This window comes from Platalea leucorodia (assembly GCF_965183815.1).
Source record: "Platalea leucorodia genome assembly, chromosome: 1".
In the NCBI taxonomy this organism is placed as follows: domain Eukaryota; kingdom Metazoa; phylum Chordata; class Aves; order Pelecaniformes; family Threskiornithidae; genus Platalea; species Platalea leucorodia.
In genome coordinates this window covers 121247535-121268942 of record NC_138823.1, presented here as the reverse complement: position 1 = coordinate 121268942, position 21408 = coordinate 121247535, and the positions used below count along the sequence as shown (strand labels likewise).

General features: G+C 40.0%; 1 protein-coding gene across 1 annotated transcript in view; it reads left to right on the top strand.

Annotated features, from left to right (window-relative positions):
* Nucleotides 1-21196, top strand: part of NEK11 (NIMA related kinase 11) — a gene marked incomplete at both ends in the record, with an annotated part of 94802 nt that extends 73606 nt beyond the window's left edge. Inside the window, 2 exons of the mRNA XM_082309479.1 lie at nt 4153-4249; nt 20992-21196. Of these exons, the coding sequence (XP_082165605.1) occupies nt 4153-4249; nt 20992-21196 (302 nt within the window). The remainder of the gene's footprint in view (nt 1-4152; nt 4250-20991) is intronic.
* Nucleotides 21197-21408: the final 212 nt, after the last annotated feature.

The following is a 21408-nucleotide window of genomic DNA, read 5'->3' as shown; positions in this document are numbered from 1 at the left end:
TTAATTTAATTTAGTTAGTTATAAATATGTCATTGTACACAGAATACTACTATCCATCTAAAAATATGGGTGGTACAATACAAAAATAAGTGGAAATAAAACAAAATAGCCACAACTACCAGGTCATTAGAAGAACTGCTGTTACAGCTTAAGCAATTAAATCAAAGTTCCTGGCAGGTCAAGACAAGTTCAGACAAAGCCTGAAGCCTTGCAAACTCAGGTCCAGGCATGTGGCCTGGTACTAGCCGTGGTAACACTATATTACTGAGCTACAGAGCTACAACATCATTATCACAGCTACTCCTGAAAACAGTATGGTTTTCATGGCAATAATAGGGCAGATGCACAAATCAGGCCTGGCCAGAATTTCTTGTAGTGTCTTTCATTGTTAAAGGTATTGTGAAAAAGCTATGTGCCATTTCAAGCAGATGTTAGAGAACATCTGAGTAGAATAAAACTAGAACTTTTTTTGTATCAGCAAGGGCTGTGATAAAGAGGATGCAATAAATATACAGTGTTTTTCCACAGGTGGAGTTTCTTTAGTATAAACCTCAGTTTATACTGAAGTGAAAGGGTACTTACTGAAGGGTAAAAGGACTTTTGAAGTAACTGAGTTTTCTCCTCAAGATTTCCCACTGAGTCACTGTGAATACCAGTGCTTTAGTGTGGTACAAGGTTCATTTTGGGTTGGCTCTTCAGCTCCATATGGAGTATATTTGAAATAAGATAGTCCATGCTGATAAAGTTTGAAAAATTGGGAAGATCCCAGAAAAGAATTGAAAAATGAAAGAAAGTTTGAAAAACAGGTTTTACAATCTACTACATCTGCTTAGCTTAAAGAAGGAGAAGGTTAGAGGCAGTTGGGTCACTTTGTATTGTGTGTAAACTCAGGAAAATACATCTGATTCTGAGGAGCTTTTTAATCTTGTAGAAAAAGGCATTGTAGGATTTCATATGTAGCAGTCAAAGCTGAAGAAAAATCCAAAATTCTGTGATTCAGTGGAGATAATAGCTTCACAACACATAATGGCTTACCAAGAGATGCCGTAGTTGTCTATCACCAATTATTGGGTTGTTAGCAGAAATGTTGGTAGGAATGCCTTTGGACCATAATGTATGAAAAGTCTCACCAGATAATCATAATCACCCATTTGAAATGTAAGTACCTGTGAATAAATGTCAACCAGAGGATTTGTTTCTCTACAGATCCTTTTCATCTTCCCTTCAACAGAATAGGAAGGATGCAGTGAGAGCCCCAAACTGGTGCTCCATGACCTGAGAGAACAAAGATCTTTTTCCCTTTTTCCCTTTTGTTCTCTGCAGTACTGGGCTAGATGCTGGGAGAGTATTCGTCTTTGAAATACATTTAGAAAGCCACAATAACTGGTTTTGAAAAGTCAGTGCTCTTGTTGTTTCGTTTAATTTTGTTTAATGAATCCAGAATGATATATTGCATAAAAAATGCAGTTATCTGGCCACTTTTTGAAGAAGGATAGTTCCTTGTTCTGTGTTGATGTATGGTTAGGCAAACTGCTGAAAGCAGGGTGCAAAAGATATTATTAATCAAGTAACTGCTTCTAAGAAAATACCTCTGATATAGAAGTTGGTGTGGGTTATGAATCACCCCAGGAAAAATTTTTGAGGCTTGTAGCAACAATGTGAAAAGCTCTTACCAGTTTTCTTTGAGAACTCATTTTTTTTATGACTAACCACACCTTTGCAGCATCCTACAATCTGTAGTCCTTGCAGCTGCCTCATAGTACCCAGAAAATCATATTTAATGGAGATGAATATAGATACTAGTTTGCATGTAGAGAATAAGTTTTGCTTGGCCAACTGCCAATGTGGAGAGTAGACAAAGTACAAATTATTTAGCTTGAAATCCCAGAAAAAAACAAGAAGGATGTCTTTAATAATGAAATGTTGGAGGAGGAGATATTGTAGCAATAAATAGATTGAACCCACTAAGCAGAAAGAGTATGCTGAGCTCTTACTATAGTGATAGATCCTGTAATATTAGTAATACCAGAATTTAGCTGAGGTCCGTGGTTAAATGTACTCTTTCTTAAGAGAACACAAAGATTATATTTCCCTTAGACCACTGGTGCTCAGGGCATCCATTTTTTATTGCTTTCAAAGCCCAAAGCCCCACATCTGGACCTTAATTCTACACCAACTCAAAGAGGAGTGTGCCACCTAGTAAGTCATGAGCATTGCTTTGCACAGTGCTTGGGGTTTCCTCAGGGCCACCCTGAATTTTCCAATGCTACTAAAGTAATTGAATGCTTACAGACCTCATGTAAAAAATGTATGCATATGCATGTGTAGTGTTACAGTAAATGATCAGGAAATGTTTTTTTGCATCGATGGGTGAAGTTATTGGTTGCTAGTAAGAACTGAGCTTGTAATTTTTCATCTTTTAAACGATGTTAACTATACCTCAGTTGTAATACTTAGGTACCAGACAACTGTTAGCCATTAAGTGTAAAGAGAAGTTAGGAAAATGTTTTAAAAAGTCAAATAATTTGTCCATAGCCAGATAACAGTCAGGAATCCATTTCTTCTGTGGTCTCTCTCCATTCCTGTTTCCTATCTTCTGAATCCAGCAAAGCTCTGAATCCAGCGGACACTTACTGTGAGTGATTCAGTGGGATCCCTCATGACAGAATTTTTAATCTCAGTATTCAACCTTATGGGATCAGGATCTAGAATCATGTAAGACATAGGAGCTTAACTCCTGGGAAAGCCGTGATTATGCATTCCAGGGAAGCGGTCAGTACTCTCCGAGGGTGTCTATACTGCTCATAGCAGGAAGGTAGCTGCAAGCTCCCTCTGGCTGTATGTGATCAATGTTAATGCAATCCAATCTAAACCCCAGCTGAGTCCAAGCTAAAAACCCCTGCTAGGAGGGGAGAGCATGTTCATTTAGACAAGGCATTGTGTTAACGTGTTTGTGTGACTTTTGGCTTGTACATGTCCTATGAAGAGCCCTCCCGTGTCCTTCCAGAACCTGGGTGCTGTGTGCCACAGCCCACACATTTATGCAGGATGTAGTTCCACCATGATATATGTTCTCCTCTTTTGAGAAGTGAAATCCTAATGCCAAATATTTTGCAAGAAAATAAAGCAGCTGCTTTGTTTGGCTTAGCAAATTGAAAGCTGACGTAGGTTCTTTTTTTTTTTTTTTTCCAATTATAAGCAAATGAAAGGAATACGCAAAAGGAAAGGGAAGAACGGAGTAAGCCCAAGGAAAGGACTGGCACAGGAGAAAAATGAGCAGGAACTGGCCAATAAAGATGTTTTTTGGGGAAATTAGGAGAGATTTTAGCCACCAGCTCACAGTGAGGCTCTGGAATTGCCTTGCAATGGGAGCAGTAGGGCAATAAATAAGTAAATTCCTTAGATTAAGCAGGGACTTGTGTAATGGAATGGCAACGTGAAATTGCAGGATATTTGAGCTGACAACCCTGACAGGCCTCTGTGATTCAGCACTTCAGTGTTCCTGTGGATGAGTACCAGGGAGGTCTTTGAGTATTAGGTCCTTAAATATTGCAACAGACCACGAGGCCTGTAAACAGAAAGAGTGTGCATGCATATGTATATTTCTTACATATATATATATACGTATTTACATATACGGATATGGTTTTTTATATATATATACACGTACATTTTAAAAGTACCTTCATCTGAAGGGAAAAGTGGTGTCATAAGTTAAATACTTTCTGTTTACAGTAATGATCAAGCTAAAGGAGAGACTTGCCTGTTAGAAAGAAGGTTCTTGCTCTTATAAATAAGTGCAAGAACAATGGAGGAAAATATGTACTGTCTAAACAAATTTCATTTTGTTGAATATTTATCTGTCCCGGCACTTCCTGAAGTGACTGTTCTTTCTGTTGTAATGTGATTCCCGTATGCTACACAGAAGGAAAATTGTTGTTACAATTCTGGTGCCTTTAAGCTATAAAACTACTTGTCCCTCAGAAAGGAGTTGCCCTTAATGCGCATTTAATAATCTAATTCATCTTTAATTAATGTGGCACTACCTTGTGAGAAACAGGAATAGTCTTCCTTCTTCTGACTGCCCTTGACTCTGCAACAGAGCTTAGGGGATGAAGGTGAATAAGGTTATGTGTCTGCATTGATTTGTAGGCTCGGGGACTGTCACCGGAGTGTCTCCAGGGGTGCCCCAGGGATTCAGAGCTCTCAACAGCACTATGGCTGAGACCAAACTGAAACGCATGAGGGAGTAAGTAGCATATTTATGTCTTACCAATATTCAGACAAAGAGGATGGATTTGAAAAACTGCAGAACATAGCAAAGAAAGCCTTGTGTTGTTTCCCCACCCCAAAAAATCCCTTCAGCAAAAAGAAGTGGATGGTAAGGTATTCTTTACAGACTGGATGCCTACTTGCCTCCACAGATGATGAAGACTGACTGTCACTTCTGATTGTTTTCTCTTAATCTGCACAATCACTGTCATCCTTCCAGGATCTAGTTTGCCGTCACCGCTGTCGGTGTCGTTCTGAACTTTGCTTTTGTTATTAGCTCAGCACATACCCATAAATCACCTGCAGATATCCATGTTCCCACCATGTTTGCTCCTCACCCACACTTCATTCTTGCCTGGAATGAAAGACTAATGGATTTGTTTCCCATGATGATATGATGATTTAAACCAAACATGATCGCTGCTGTTGGCTGGGATTTTCAAATGAGACAGAGGAATTTACATGTGCAGCTCCCTTTGAAACTCATTGACTAATTGCTTTCAGCATCATTGAAACCCCAGCTTTATTAATAAAGATTTCAGTGTCTTAATAAAACAAAGACCTGTGCTTCCTTTCGAGAATGTACTGGTTAATGTATCTTGAGCTTTTATCTTGATTCAGTAATTTCTGTCCTTCCAAGATTTATTGTACTGATCTGATAATCATAATGCTATGTATTATTTCTGAAATCAAATTTTCTTTGCAGCATTGCAACATTCAACTGATTGAAAACTCTTTAAAAAAGGGCAGTTTTCTCTTGTGTGGGTGGACAGTGCCAACAATATGGTGGATGTTACCAGAATACAAATAAGTTCAAACAGTTAATACTAGTAGTTATTTAAGTGAATCCCCTAAAGAAAATTAATGTAACCACAGCAGTGTTGATGCCAATCATTGTTTAAAACAAACTACAGTGCCAAATGCACTGTATATTCAAGGGAAATACCAATCAGATTTACTCATGGAAAGTACTTATAAAAATTAAAAAATGCATCATGTTGTGCTAACTAATTGCAAGGTGAGGTTGTTTAGTCAAAATGCCCACTAGTCTCACAGGCTTCACCTTGTGTTCTCACGGTTACAGGATAAACCTTAACTATTTGAACTTCATGGTGATTGCCTTTAGGGCTGAGGTACGATTAAATCACTTGGTTCTTTCTGTTTCTCCAGTGCTGTTTCATGGTTTTCACAGTTTGTTGGTTCTGATAGGATAAGCACGTAGTGGTGGTGAAATGCTGAAAAATTTGGAAGAGCTGTTATATGATCCTTTGAAAATGTCACATTTCAGAATAGTTTATAAACTAGCCATATGCTAATGAAAAGCCTGATTAACTGCAGTAATTCACATTTAATGCATTAGGCTTCCTGGTTTTGGAACACTTTCCTAGTCATTTCATTCCTGAATGAGAAGGGTCAGCTGGGTCTGTAGGCCAAAAGACCCACCCAACCGGCATCTTCAGAGCTTCCAGCCGACCATACCCATGAATGATTTTCAAGTTACATTCATTAAGAGAACAAATTAAGGGGGGAGTATGTTTTGTGTTTATTTGGGGGTGTTTTGGTAAATAAAGCACAGATCTCCTTTTGTGCACTATAATAGCTACTTTAAAGAAGTCTATCAAAATATTTACTCGGGTTATTGCCCTTTCTCCTAAGCATACTATGACCTTGTCATTTTCTGAATATGTAAAGCTGAGTGATTATGTTAATTCCTTGGAAGTTAGAGTGTTAAGAGACAAGTGAGTGAGCGCAGTACCCAGCACACACATACACAAGGAGATCCTTGCAGTGTCTTACACATGGCCAATCTGCCCACTGAGCACAGTGGGGGAATGTTCAGTGGCAAGAAGGAGGTACATCTGGCTGCAGAATGATCCATGAAGCCTCAGCTGCTCTGCTCATCCCTTAGCAAACTTCACGTGATGTGTTGTACTTCACCCACACAGCAGTGCCACTTAGGCAAGGCTAATATGATTTAAACTTTTGCTATTCCGTTTTACTCGGGAAACCACAGACTTACGGTGGGGTCTTCTAGTTGACAGCTTCTAATGAAAGAGCGAATGTGGGGGTTTTGTCTTAAAGAAACTGAGTAGCTGGAGTTCTTATGAGGAAACAGAAAGGAAGAGCAGTGGAGACAATGTGGAAGTGCAGTGAAATCTGTCTAGGTGGCAAGTCACTATAGAAACAGAAGTATAAAGGTTTGGGATCATGCCATTTTCAGACACTAACAGCAATAAATTCTGATGAGGGAGACTCTTTTGTGTCACGAATGGCTCAGAAAGTAAGCATTTTGCCTGCACATTACAAGTAACATTAATGAAGGAAACTCTTTCATTAGTTCTGAAAAAATGGTAGATTCATGTAAAATAACACGGAGTCTAACAGCAAAAAGACCTTTTAGCCATTTTTAATTGACACACATGAATGATATGGGCTTGCAAACAACTGCAGCAGGACAGTCACTTGACAAGATGTGATGTGCTCATTGCTTGAGTCATCGCAGTGTGCTGCACTGAATGTGCTCTTTGACAGTAGAGAGACTTGCTGTTTGTCAGAGTGACGATTTAGATAGCTTCTACTGTATTCTTGTGCAGGGCTTTATACCTATATTCATGTGAGAGGGAAGTTGTGCTAAAAGTCCTTACAGGAATGTAGAAGGAAGCCAGGGTTGTTCTTGAATACGGTAGGTAGGAGTCCTTTGTCTTCTCCTATTTTAAGTAAAAAAAAAAAGCTGAGGGCTTAACCTATAGACAGCCTGATAGTGTTTATGATTCAGTCACCAGCTTCCTTCACTACAGTCCCTGAATATTTTCCTTGGCATCTTTTTTCCAATTCCCATTGCACTCTGTTCCAGCATTTTGAGTTGCTGGCCTCTCAGTAAAAGTCATGATAAAATCACCTGCGACAACAATTTGTGGTTTGTTATAGTTGGTATCAGTATTCATCATAAAGTTTATAGCAGCAGAGATTTAACTTTACCTTTCAAGTGGAGTTCATTCTCTCTGCAAAAATTTCTGCTTCAGTGCTAAGCATGTTGGTGGGATCTTCTGCAGCATTGGTAAGAAATCTCTGTTTCTTGAACTAGCTCCCTCAAAGGTTATCTGAGCTTTTTCTCATTATGTTCCTTCCCAGCCTTGCATGTTAACAGTGGGAAGTCAAGCAAATATATAAATCAGAGTTGTGTGACTCATATTCCTCATATTAGGATTTTAGGCCGAGGAATCATGTTAGATGCAGGAAACAGGAGGAGCCGTTTCTTGGTATTTTCTGTCCTGGCCACCATCTCATTCTCATGGTGATTCTCGTCCATGGTACTGGGTAACTCGGTGCATGCCTCAGCGTGAGAAGCTGTACTCTCACATGCTATCCAGACCCAAATTATCTTTACCAGAGAGATCCATAAGGAAAACCTAATGTTCAGCTCCACCGATGCTCCCCTATAGCGAGTTTCCAACTATGCATCTCGGAAGAGAACCAAGCTGTTCTTCAAGAACAACTCCTCAAGCCAAAGCTTTTTTTTCACCATCAGATCAAGTTGTTATACCACCTATTCTTTTTTTTTTCCCCTGAGGTCCATATGGCTTGTCAAAGTCTTCTTTACAAGATGTCAGAAACTTTGGCAGTATGCATTGCCTGAAAGATTGGCTTTGTCCCTAAGGAAAGGCTTTAGAAGAGTCGTTGTAGCAAACACTACCTTGTTTTCTGCCAGATTCAGAAAAACTTGGTAGACGAACCCAAAGCTTTCTTCAGGCTTGGACTAACAGCACTGATAGCTTGTAAGAGGCTGAGGACGTCAAAATCTACATTAAAAGGGAGTTGGGTCTCCAACTTGCTTAGATCTCTAGCTGAAAAAGTTTTTCTGCTTCTTTTCAGCTTACTCTGTCCTATTCTGAGGCCTTTCTTTCCAAGTTTTTGACCACCTCAGCCACAATTTGACCACAATTAAGGGCCTGACAGAAGCACAGAAGCCTGTGGAAAGTCTTATGATGCATGCTTGACATCTCAAGTCTGTGCAGGGTTTCATGATCTAAAATGGAAGCGAAGGTGGGAAGTAAGAAAAGTATGTGCAAAAATTTGTGGACAAGAACAAGCCTTATTAGGGGTTTTGGTGCAGTTGGCTATATTCACAATTGCACCTCCCTATATTATGTAGTATTCGTATCCCAGGTGCCCAGTGAGTGGAGACTTCCCCTTGAAGCTTCTTCAGCACTGTAGTCAAAATTCATTTCTTGGGCTTTGTAAAATCAGGATTTGTGTTTTACAGAGTAAAGCTAGTTTTTGTATAATGGAATAGCTATGGAATAGAATGTATTTCTTGTTCTCTCTTTCTAGAAAATATAAAGAGAAATAAAAACGTAGGAAATGAAGGAAAAAAACTTAGTACAGAGCGTTTTGTGCTCCTTTGTGGAGGTATCCATGAATATATACGATGAGTCATTTTAATAGCCGTGAACTTTAATATGCAGTTTAGAATTCAATAAAATGTATGTCAGTAAAAGGAAAAGGCTTTTATGCCCCAAATTTTAAGTAAATTAAAATCCTTTAGCACAGCAGTAAGCACCTCTTAGTCAGTCCCTGAAGTCTTACACACAGCAGCATACCATGATCAGGCAAAAGACTTCATCATCACCTGCTGAGTGTAAGTAAAGCCGTCTTTCAGAAGTCATGGTGAAAAGGCATTTGGTGATATTTTTATTCTGTTCCTGTGAATGCTCATAACACTATTGGTTTAGACTCATGAGCAGTATGCATATATGCTTCTTGTGCTTGTGACGCTGGCATCAAATGCATCGTTTATCTTAAAAATTCAGAAAGAAAGGTCATGCTGAAGTCATTGAATAGGCACTGGATATTCTTTAAGATAAGTAGTCCTAAAAATGCCTAAAGTATAGAAGACTTCTTGTGCATTTATTTCTGCACATTTTTGAACTATTGGAGTAAAGAATCTGATTATTTGATTTAGTGTTTTATTAGATATGGGGTGGACCTTCCTAAGGGCCAGCTCTGAGCCTACTGAAATTGGTTTTGTTACTAACATCACTGAGGGCAACTTTAGGTGAAGGCAAAAGCAACAAATATAGAAAAACTAATTGGGTTTTTAGACTTCCATAAAAAAAAATTTTCAGTGACATTTTAATTGCCATTGACTGTCATGTTGAAGGTGTCATGTTATAAACATGCATGAGGAATAAGATGTCTTCTCACAGGCAAAAGACAGAATTGGTAAGGAAGTTTATTGACATTGCCTGAGCTATGACTGTTTTTTGCAGACGAATAGAAGACAGTATCCTTGAAGGTATTGATCGTGAAATGTTTTTGAGCATGAAATTTCCTCTTACACACAACACAGTTGTTCTGTTCAACACTCCATTTTCTGGTGATAGTTTCTGTCTGGTTATCCCAAGATATCTTACAGCATAACTATAGCTTTTTGCTTCTCATGAGCTAAGCCAAAATATTACTTACATATCCATCCTCCTTGTTACAGTCTTTCTCACGCCTCATTTTTAAAGGCCAGTCTCCAGCTCTTAATTGTTTAGGGCTAAATGAGCTCACTACAGAAACACATTAAACATCTTAGCCCGTGAGTTTCTCTTTCTTTTACTGTTAATCCGTTTCAAGATAATTGCACAGTTACCTTCCAGACCCAGATTGGAAGGTCTGAAGTATTTTGGTTTTGCTGTTTGCTTTACAAGCAAGTGAAGTGAGAATACAGTAAAACTAACTGGGAACACTAGGAGAGTTGAACCCGCTTTGATGTGACCAAGCTGGGAACTTGGTTCTTGGCTCCTGTCAGGGAGAAGTGAGTGAATGCTCCCAGCTTCTGCATCTTTGCTGTCCCAAGGCAACAACTGAGAGAGAAAGCGGGAATGGGTGCATCCTGGGCTCCTCCTGCCTAGAAATGAAGGTGAGCGAGGCAGTGCCTACTGCCCAGAAGCGTAGGAGTCCTCTGCAGCAGAAGCAGTAGTCCCCCCTCAAGGCTGAAGCTGAAGCTGATGGTCTAGTTCCCCAGGCATTTTCCATGGGTCTTCATTCAACTTCTTCCCATTGTCCGTGCCCTTCCCCATTTCTACAGAAAAATGGGCTGCCTCTCTTGCTGTCTTGGCCCTCTGTCTCTTATACTGCTCCTCTCCATCCTGCATCTGGGAATGGGAAGAGCATGTCACCTGCCAATGCCATAATTTCAGCAGTTCTTAGCAGCTTTACATTTGTTGTGATGCACTTTGAAATGAATATAGAGGACAAACTCGGTAGGTAGAGTGAGTGAGTCTATAAGGGCACGATTAAACTTTTATGTATTTTCTTGGGATGCTCATCCTGGTGCTCATTTTGCACATTACTTGAACCTCATGTCCCCCTTAAAATAAAGTGTAAGATTTTGTGAATTTACGTAGATATGTAAAGAAAACTCAAACTTTTTCAGCTTCTCTGCTGAGCTGCATGGCATAGATCCATGAGCCATTCTGTTATCCTGAATTTTTTGGTTTTTTTAAGTGGACAGAAATGTCATAATTGCTTTAGCACTAGAGAGAGTTTTTATCCAGTTTGAAAATTACATTCCAGTAGCAAAACACATAAAATTATAAGTATAGACTCACTCATTTTAAAATGTCAGGTAGCCCCAAACACTCAAAACATTAGGAGAGTTAGACTAATACATCTTTTTGTTTTGCACAAAAAGCATGATTTCCCTCGTTTCTCGTGCTGTGCATACATAATGCATAGATTGAGCTGTTCAGTTTTCTAGCGCCTTGATTTTGTCAATAGTTTGCAAATGTGAGAATGCTTTCATGCGGCATTAATTATATAGTCTATTTTCAATACGGAACCACTTGAAGAATCTTGACAGTGTTTACTAGATGCAGCGTTGCGACCTTGGGAGGTTTACAGAGGCACTTGGGAGAAATATAGGTAGGGAATATGCAAAGGGCATTCACCAAATCCTTGACGGGACTGCTGATATTTACTGTTTCCCATACTGCTTCTGTCATCATCTGCTTGCTACTCTAATACTGTGCTTGTCTGTAAGAAAAATCCATCCTTTTCCTTCTTTTCTTTACCACATTTTTCCTCAATCACCACATAGTGATTTCTTTCTTTTGTATATGTAAGTCATTAAAGTATACACCTCATATTCCCCATGTGGAAGGAGGTGAGCAATGCAGAGTTGGTATCATAAAAAATAGCCCCTGGGGTAACACACCAGCAACTGGGCAACATGCAAACTGTCTTGTGTGAAGGAGAGGTTAGCAGACACAAAACACCGCATTTGCCATCACTCCAAAAGGAGCAGCCGCCACTTCTGAGGGTGCAGCAGCATCAGGGGTGGCTCTGTCACAGGTCTGTCTCCTTCTGCAATGAAACTCCTTGCTGAGCAGCTTGTTTGCATGAGATGTTGGTCCTCAGAGTTTGGAGATACCAAACCAACTGTACTACATTTACAGTAGTACATGTATGTTTACGTTAGCCAGACATGGCCAAAGATTGTGACAAAACCAGAGGATACTAGTACATGTAAGGCCTAACCTTTCTCTTGGTTTTAAGGCAACACATTGGACATTAACATTTTTCTGCAGGAAAATAAAAGGACCCGAGAACTGGAAAAATACACTTTAGCTTAATAGCAATTTTTCTGTTTCAGTCATGTTTCAGAGCGATCTTGGGTTTTAGATTTGTGAATCTACTAGCTGAAACAAATTATTTAGATAGTACATTATGATTATTATGTTTCTGTAAATGTTAATAGAAATCTTCATTACTCTCTTATATGCCATATTTTCAGGCATCTGGATGTCCAATTATTTGATTTTCCAAGAGATTTGAGACAGAGGAATGACAGGGTCCTATTTTGAAAAGTGTTCAGGTATTAAATGTTTACTTTTGGGGGAAAAAATAAAAGGACTAGACCTGTATCTGCCTCTTTAAATGCCTAAATAGCTCTGTGAAGCTTGTCTTGTTTTAATGAAGAGCTAGAAGAAACTGAATGCATAAACCTTTCTAGGCCTTTCTGAAAATCATAGATCTACTGTCCCTTGTTGGTAATGGCTTTTCTTGCTTTATAGCATGGTGTAGTCATGGAATTGTATGGCTCTGCCAAAACATGAATTGGCCTTAGTCCTGTTTTGTGCTATGAACTTTTTCCAGGGCTACAGATGTGGAAAGGGACCTGAAAGAAGTTGTGGACTTAATCCACCTACCTTCAGGCCACTTCGAGTGGATATAGATGTGAACTAAGCCCAAATGGTTGGTGTACAAAACCTTTACACTGAGAGTTATTTGTGTGTATGTGTTAGTATCTATTTTTATGTGTACATATATACTTGTCATAACTGGGCATCTCAGGATCCACAGCAGTTGTGGTTTTTTAAACTTTTAAAATGTCTTTTTGATTGGATTACTTAAAAGTATTATTACTTTTATGATAGCCTTGTATGGTTGTTTAGCATAGTTCAGTGCCTGAGTGCTGCTTCATCGCTCTCTGTTGCTGTACAGTACACAAGCCCAGCTGAAGGTTTAGTTAGTTAATTACTATGGGGCTTGTGATGTTTCTATCAAGAATTGTCCAGCTCCATACCAGCTGACTACGTTGATCTCTCCATTGATGCACTTGATGTGTTGACAGCTTTTTAATGAGACTGGTTTATTGGTAATGCAGGAATACATTGTTTTACATCCAATAGTAACATTTAATACAATATGGCTAAAGGCAATGCTTGGATTGAGCAAAAATATATGTAGTAATATTTCATATTATGATTGTTTCATTGAAATGCGTAAGTCTGTATCTTTTCCTTTCTCTGATGGGCAAATTGTTAGCTTTATAACTGTCATTTTGGTGTAAAAGACCCTAAATCAGGAGAGAGCCCCCCCAAAATTCAAGCCATATAAAAGGAAATCAGCATTAACTCTGAATTACCACACAGCTGAATAAAAGAGATTGCAGTTATATTCTTAAACTCTTATGAGAACTCTATATAATTATTGACTTTTCAGAGACAGCTACTGTATCCTTGCACGCCCACATTCAAAAAGTAGCTATATATTGTGCTGCTCTTCAGACACATCCGTCTAAAATAAATGCATCGATAAACAAAGCAAATGGCAACACGTATGTGTTAAATGTGCCTTGATTTTTTGCTTGATCTTGATCAGTGATGCTGAATGAGTTAAACTGATGACTTTTCAAAGGGTCTCTGTATGCCACGACACTGTTAAAAACCAGGATGTTGTTTAAAATAATTTTGGCAGGACTAGGAAATCTCAGAATGTGTATAAAGAAACTGCAGCCCAGGGAAGTGTGTTTCAGGTAATTCTTCATGGACACTAAATAGTATCATTTGCACCTGTCTTACCTCCTGAAGAATAGCTCTATGTAAGCAAACTTGTTTCCTCTCTCATTTTTAGTACTGGCAGTAAATTTGTTAATATAGAAAGACTTTAAAATTGCAATATTCAGGTTTGATTTAAATGACCATGTTTTGTTGTGATTTGTTTTTTGTTTGTTTTTTTTTTTCCTGTGGGGCAAAACTAAAAAGAAATTCCTCTTATGACAAACTATATTCTAAAATAGTAGTAGATAGAATTCAACTAGCAGCTCTAAATTCTAATCCACGCTTCTTCCAAGAGCAGATGTCAGCTTCAATTCCTATTTTACAAATTCATTTATCTCAGAAAATGAAATGCATGGAAAATATTATTGTTGATATTTCTTCAGCTGTGTGTCTGCAGCTTTTAATAATATGATCCTTCTTAGCTCATGGGAAAACATGTCCTAAATATGCTGTATATTTCGCAGGTCTTTGAAGTAGGACATCAGAGAGATTTGTTTGCAATCAAATTAAGCTGCTTTAATTCAGGAATTATGAAGTAATTAAGGATGAATTATGAAAATTATCATTGTGTCTTCAAGTGAAGACATTTTCATTCAGCAATAATATGATGAAAGTCAAAGTCCATTGCAGCTTGAAGGTGAAGGTAGGGGCTAATATTAGCAATTCAGATTTTCTTTTACTAGCTTTTATATAATAATTATTTCAATTTCTTTTCTTTTTTTTTTTTTTTTTTTTTTTTAAATAAGCCCTTTTCTTAGACTTTGCCGTACTTTTCACATTCCCAGTGTTGAACAGCTGGTATTGCCCTACCTTTAGAAATAAGTTCCTAAAAACTAAATCATGGAACTTATAATGTGCTTCTCCTAGCAGATCTCCAAGGGTCTTTATAGAGCAAGAGACAAGCTTTGCTGCAAATGCAGTTTTGAACCCAGAACAGTTTCAAGTTTCAGGGAAGTTTTAATCATTCATAGTCGGTAATGCCAACATACCGAATGACAGGAAGATAACTTGAGAGGAAAGGGACCTTTTGTGTTGTAACTGAGATAAACCTGTTTGTTTACTGAACCATGGGATGCTGTAGCAGATATCCTAAGATTTTCTGGTACAGTGAGAAAACAATATTTTGTATGAGATCAAAGATATGTAATTTCCTGATTCTTTTGCAGAGTCATTTCAGGAGATAAATGTAACAATCTTTTCCACCAAGATTCATGTTACTACTGATTAGCTGCAAAGTGGCATGATTGTACTGTTTTAAAGAGAAATATAAGGTTAATTAATGCTTAGAAATAGCATGTTCAGGGACACATCAGAATTGGATTTATTGATGGGAATCCTAAGTAAAACTGCTGGACTCCACGGGGATACCCTTGAGTTAGGGAGAACAGAATTTAGTGACATCTGCTGAAATTATTCTTTCAAAGATCCTTGCACTTGCTTTTATGCCTCCTGAGCCCTAATCGTAACAGATTTGCCCCCTACTTTACAATATGCTTGTTGGTGTAGGATGCAGGCAGCCTGGCTGCATCCAAAAGGATAAATAAATGCCCACTGGAACGGATATTCCATGTCCAGAAAGCTTCTTTTTTAAGGTTTACATTGAGGTAGCTGTGAGTTACAATAGTATTTTGAAATAACTGAATTTTCTGTGGTTGGCTTAGGAGCCGTGTGATTGTTGCCTGCTATGGCAGAGGTGAGAAGTTATTGCTGATGCCTGATCCAGAGGGACTTTCACGGTGTTATTCTGGTGTGCTCAGTAGCGACTTGTGCGGAGCGCGGGGATTCGGCAGCTGCAGAGCCTCTCCTTGCTCCGGAGCACGGACCACACCGCAGCTCCCCAGAGGCACTAGTGACAACTCGCTGTCTGCGAGCAAAAAGCGCTGCTTCCCTTTTGGGGGTGGATGAGGGAGAGCAGAATGGTTTTAAATGATAGTCGCTATCATGCCGAATGACATTTGAAAGTGAGAAGCTGAAAACCCCCTTAGCTGCTGATTTGTGTCATAGTTATCCTTCAAGGCAGGCAATGACAAGCTGTTGAGAGATATTAACCCAGCTGCTAATGCCCACGGAGGAGCACAAACTTAAGCATTAATCTTGTTTTGTGGCTTTTGTCAGTGTTGCATGAAGGTAGGTGTATTGTAATTGATCTCCAGACCAGAAAGGAAATGTTAATATGTAGCTAGTAGCAGAACAGTCAAAATAAAGACCTGCGGGATAATAGAAAATTCTTTGTTCACCCAGGGAAAGATTTACAACTTCCTCAGCCAGTTGAGAACACAACATTATTATATTGTCAAATTTTAGTAATTTTGCAATGATGCGTAGGAAATCAGCTGCAAATCACCAGATAGCCTGATAAATTCATTTGGGCCCAGATCCACTAAACGACTTGGAACATTTTTAGACACCCTGAGTATAAAATTGCTGTTCTCAAGGCTCCTATTTAGCTCCCCTCTAGCGCTGGCAGTGAGTCAAAGCAGTAAGTGCCTATGATTTTGCTGATATTCATACTGCTTCTCACATGCTTAGAAGCACCTTACCCTTGATAGAACGAAGACCCCATCTCATGCCCAAACCCCATCATTATCCACAAATCAGATATCTGTCTGTCTCTATGGCCTTTGGGTCTTGTTCCAGTTAATTTTCTCTAGGCGTGGATTGTGTGCTGCACAAAAGCTGGCAGCAAGAGGCATTTTGTTTCATACCACAGCTTCCATGGATGACTGGCAATATCTGCTGTCCAGCCAATATGGTGGTGGTCGCAGCATGCCTCCAGGCTATGGATGTCGCCAGCCCTGTGCCTTCTCTGCCTGGAACATTGGGACTGCTCTCTGCAGCCAGGAGGAGTGAGGGAAGTTGGGCTCACTGTTGAATCTCTTGCAGTTTGCAGTGGGAAAACACACTTTCTGGGCACTCACACATGACAACCTGTATTTCAGTCCCACGGACTGAAGGACTCCAAGGACTGCTCATACTATTTTGTTCAGGGACTGTTTCATGCAAATAACATTTGCACATACCTCCAGTGTTATCCTTGGTCCCCAATCTATCCAGTGTTATCCTCCATCATTGCTCATTCTCTTCTGGCCCAATACATCTGCTTTCATACAAATCAGAATGAAAGCGAAGGAGAGTCCTTCATCCCCCAGTCTGACTGGTAATTATGGTACTGCTTTGGGAGGTGGGGGTTTTAATCTCCTTCTACCCCCAGGTTTCCAGCTCTCTGGGTGAATGCTCTAACCATGGACCCTGGGATAAAAGGGGACAACTGGGTACCTGTGTGGTCATGTTGAATTGCTGCAAGTCCTGGGTGGACAGAGGTGATTCCCAACTTTACTAAAGCCAGGCAGGTGCCAGATTTAAGATATGCCTTTCTTCAGTTGTGGTGGGCTGTTGTTTTGGGTGGATGCCTTTCTGGGGTGCCTGCGTTATACAGGGAGCTTAGGGTTCAACCACAGAGCTGTGAATTTCATTGCATGAATGAGATGCTTAAAGGTTAGGAAACACAGTGCTCAAATGCCAGCAATGAATCCCTCCGTATATCTAAGCCTTTGTAACAGAGTGAAACAAAAGAAAGAACGATCTGAGATATGACATTTAAGCACATCAGTGTATATCATCCTGGGTCAGACCCTTGGATGGTAGAGCTTGATGTAACTCCTTTGATTTCAGTGTAGTGAAAAACAATTTAGGGAGGTGTGGGATGGGGTTCTGGCCCACAAAGCTTGTCAGAGTAATGAAATCCCAGATGTCAGATATCCCCTTTGCTTGTGTAGTCTTGGCTGAGAAAGAGATGATGGCTCATTTCTGGGGGAAAATAGTAAGTTTGTAGGTGAGTGAGCTATAAGATGGCACAAAGACAGTAAATGCCAGTAAATTAGAAAACATGGCCAAATGGGAATGTAAATGGGCACTCGGTGCTTGTTTGGTGGTAAGCCTTTTAACCATTTCAACACTGTAAATGCAGGTGCCCTATATTTCATATGAAATAGAAGTAACTATAAACAGAAAGGCAGTGCAAAATCCATAATTGCGCCTCTGTAGGACTTCACAGGGATGGAAAAATATCCCCTAGTGCAGGATCGGGGCCATAATGTGCAAAGCTCGCTTTCCAGGAAGCCACTTCCCCCCTCCCTCCATCAGGATGATAGATTGACTCAGTAACGTCTGTTTGACATTTACTGTCTTAGATCCCACACTTCTGCCTCTGTGACAGAAAATGCATGATCTGGTAGCAGACTCACATTAATGCAGCTCTCAAGGCCAAACAGAGCCTGATGTCTTCTTTTGTAAAAGCAGGTTATAATTTTTGTTACCTACCCCTTAATTTTCAACCTATGAACATTTTTCCCCTAATTCTATTGTATCAGCCATTATACAGATCAGCTGATTTGCATGCTCTGCCAAGCTTAACTGAAAAGATTCAAGTCTTCAGGTCACATTTATTAGCAGAAGCAATACTCCCGAGGTATGTGTTTGCTTAATTTTTCATCTTTAAATAGACAGGACTGCCAAAAAATTAAACATACTTGTCTAAGAGGGAGAGAGGAGTCAGTTAAGGCATTGGTGAAGTAGCAGTGGTTTCAAAATAGCTTGTCGTATATTGATTTTTAACTGTTGGAGAGAAACACTGATATTTCTAATGAAGTTTTGTGAAGAAATGTACGTTATTTGCCAAGCAAATTCCTACTTAGCTTTCTGCAGTAATCTGATCCCCAGATTTCCAGTGTCTGAGAATTAATTACTTCCAACAGTTTCAGTTTTCCTCTAAACAGCACTGTTGGTAGAAATAAAAGGGCAGTTTCTAGTTACAAGAAGCAGGACTGAGTCAGGTCTGGACGCGCAGAGATTCCAGCTTGGCCCTGTGGCTTCTGATCCTGGGTCTTGGCTTTCTCTGCCCCAAGTTCCCGATCCGCCTCTGTGTCAGGAACCAGGAGGAGCGGTAATGTGTAGCCAAAGGGGGATCACAGCTGGGTATGACTGAGCTGCGGAAAAGCAGTGAGAGCAGGGGGGATGTGTTTCCTCCTTGTGAGATAGAGCAGTCATCTAGGATATCCTTCAGGCAAAGATACCATATTAGATGTATCGTCCATTTTTACCAGCAGTAGGTCCTACTATATATAAACAACAGGATTTTTCTTATATGCTAATAAAATTGTTCTGTATTACTGAGGAAACTGCACGCTTTCATATGAAATGGAGTTTGAGAAAAATTCTTCACAACAGTTTTCTAAGAATGGAGGAATTTACATAAGGTGGAAATTTTACTGGCTGCAATCTCACTATAACGATGTCATTCCTCAGCAATAACAGGATGACCACAGCTGAAAAGCAGCTACCCCTTTAGGTGAATTATGCTATCAGGTTAGAACAGTTGGCCTTGCCCTGGTGTTAGATGCATAGCAAAATCAGCACAAAATCAGAAAAAAAAGCACAACTGGAGTATGTGATGTTGTTGGGGGGCAGTGTGCAGGTTTAACCATTTAAATTGCTTTTGGGAAGTTTTGTGAGCGCTGCCTCTGAACCCACGTGCAGAGTATGAGAGTGCTAAGCCTTAATGCTGGCACCAGGAGACAACTCTGATTCCTTTCTCTACTCCTGTACAGCTCAGAAAGGGCGATCCCTGGCATGGTCACAAGCCAAGCATGTCCCAGCTCCCTGCTGCCGTTTGCCCTCGGCGCTGGCCGTGGAGCCTGCTGCAGGCAGCCTGAGCCCAGGGCCACGGGCAGCTCCCCGCGGGCAGCGGGCACTGCCCTGCAGGCAGCAGCATGTGCTCTGCTCACGCCTGAAGACGTGCTCTGCTCATGCCTGAGGCCGGGCCGGCAAGCGCGCTGTGTGCAGAAGTGGGGAGCAGCTCAAAGCCCCCATCAGAGACAGTACAGACTGTAAATACTGTAAAGGCATGCTAATCATTTATAAATAATAGGCAGCTCACTGCTGGGGTGATAAATGAGGCCGTTCCTGTCCTGGGACAACCCTGGGGGCCATCCTCTCAGTTTTCCATAGTCTAAGATTGTAGAAAGCAGTGTGTGACAGAGACTCAGTGGAAAGGGAACATGAGCACAGCTATTCAGGCTGAAATTTTGGAATACTATACAGTTCACTTCCTAGTACCTCCTTTTTGTCACCAAGCAAAGTGTTAAGGCATCCAATGTTTTAACATGCTAGAGACACAATATGTGTAATGCTTGAGAAATATGTGAGAGCATTAGAATCTCAGATACCATTAGTTTATTTTACTATGGAAGAAAAAATTGTCAGAGAAACCATGTTCAGATATGCTGAGAAGCTGTATTGAAGAGGTCTTCATGCCATGATGGATTTCCTGAAAAAGGAATGGTCGTCCCACCTAAATACACTTGAAATCCTAGCAAAACACTAGTGGGAGGAAGGGCTGCTTACCACAACTTTACCTAACCAAAATAAGACATTTTTTAGTGCAAATTGCAGATGTCCCTGAAAGGTGATCCCAATCAGTCCAGCTCACATCTAACTAAGTGAAGGGCATCATCACCCCTAAAATGTGCAAGTCTGACATTAAAAGACAATCAAATCTCAACTGCTCCAACATATAAAAATTTAGTGAAAGAAACCAACACAAATCCTGTGGCAGATGTGTGCAGAGCAGGCAGATAGTGATATGCTGAAGGAAAATTACTCCCATATTTTCATCAAAATATTATGAACTCATCACTGAGTGGAAAATTTTATGTTATCTGTGGCTTGTGATACATGAATTTAAAGATGTTTGCTTTTAGAAAAAGAAGTGCTGTTCATTGTCATGGATCTTCTTTATAAATCAACATTAAGATCCTGTGAGTCTATTCTTTGTCACTGAATTACAGATCTATCTTCTGATAAAAGGACAGTGCTGTAGGAAAAAAAAAAGTGTCAGTTAGCTCATGCTGGGCTTGTACAATGGTTTCCTTGTTATTTGATAAAAGCTAAAATAAAGCAATGAATCCTGAAATGTGTTTGTTCACATAAAATGCCACTGGCGTACTGCTGACTGGGGTTGTTCCTTCTGGTTTTCATGAAATGCAGAGGCAATAATACATGTGTGTATACCGGGCTTGCTGTAGATAAAACGGTATGTCAGATTCAGCATGGAAAGGAAGCTTGGTTTGTAACGCCGACGATGGCCATGCTTCACCATGACTTTATGGCCAGGTTTTTACTCCTGGGCTCTTTGTATAACAAACAATCATAGAGAAATTCCCCAGGAAACTTTAGGTCCTTGTACTGACAGACAAATAAGGTGCATCGTTATATAATTTTAATCAAAGGTAGCTACAACATTTAGAAAAAATCAGTACTGGTTATTGCTTGTATTAATATATAATGTGAATTAACTTTTACTTGACCTTTATGTAATATTTGTCCCCAGATCTGCCATTGGGAAGCTGGGAGCAGAGGTGTTTGAGGCCGTGTACAGCTATCTCAAGCAAGCCAGACAGCAGAATGCCAGCGAGGAAGAGATCAGGAGACGCCTGGAGAAACTGGTTTCTAGAGCAAGCGATTGCTTTGAAGTGGATCAGCTTCTCTACTTTGAGGAGCAGCTACAGGCTTCAGAAGCACGTCTTCAGCTGTAAAATGTGTGTCAGTGACAGCACTGGAAATGGCAAGGAGGAGTGAAAGTGATGAGCTGCCTTCTTTAGGCCAGCAAGCAAGTACGGGAGGTATTTAGAGGAAAATGATGAAGGTAGCGCAGTCCATAAGCATGTGGGTAAACTCCATTTGAGAGTGCAGACCGCAGTGAGAAGTGGGTAAATACAGTATAGATTACAGGGGCAGGCAGAAGAAC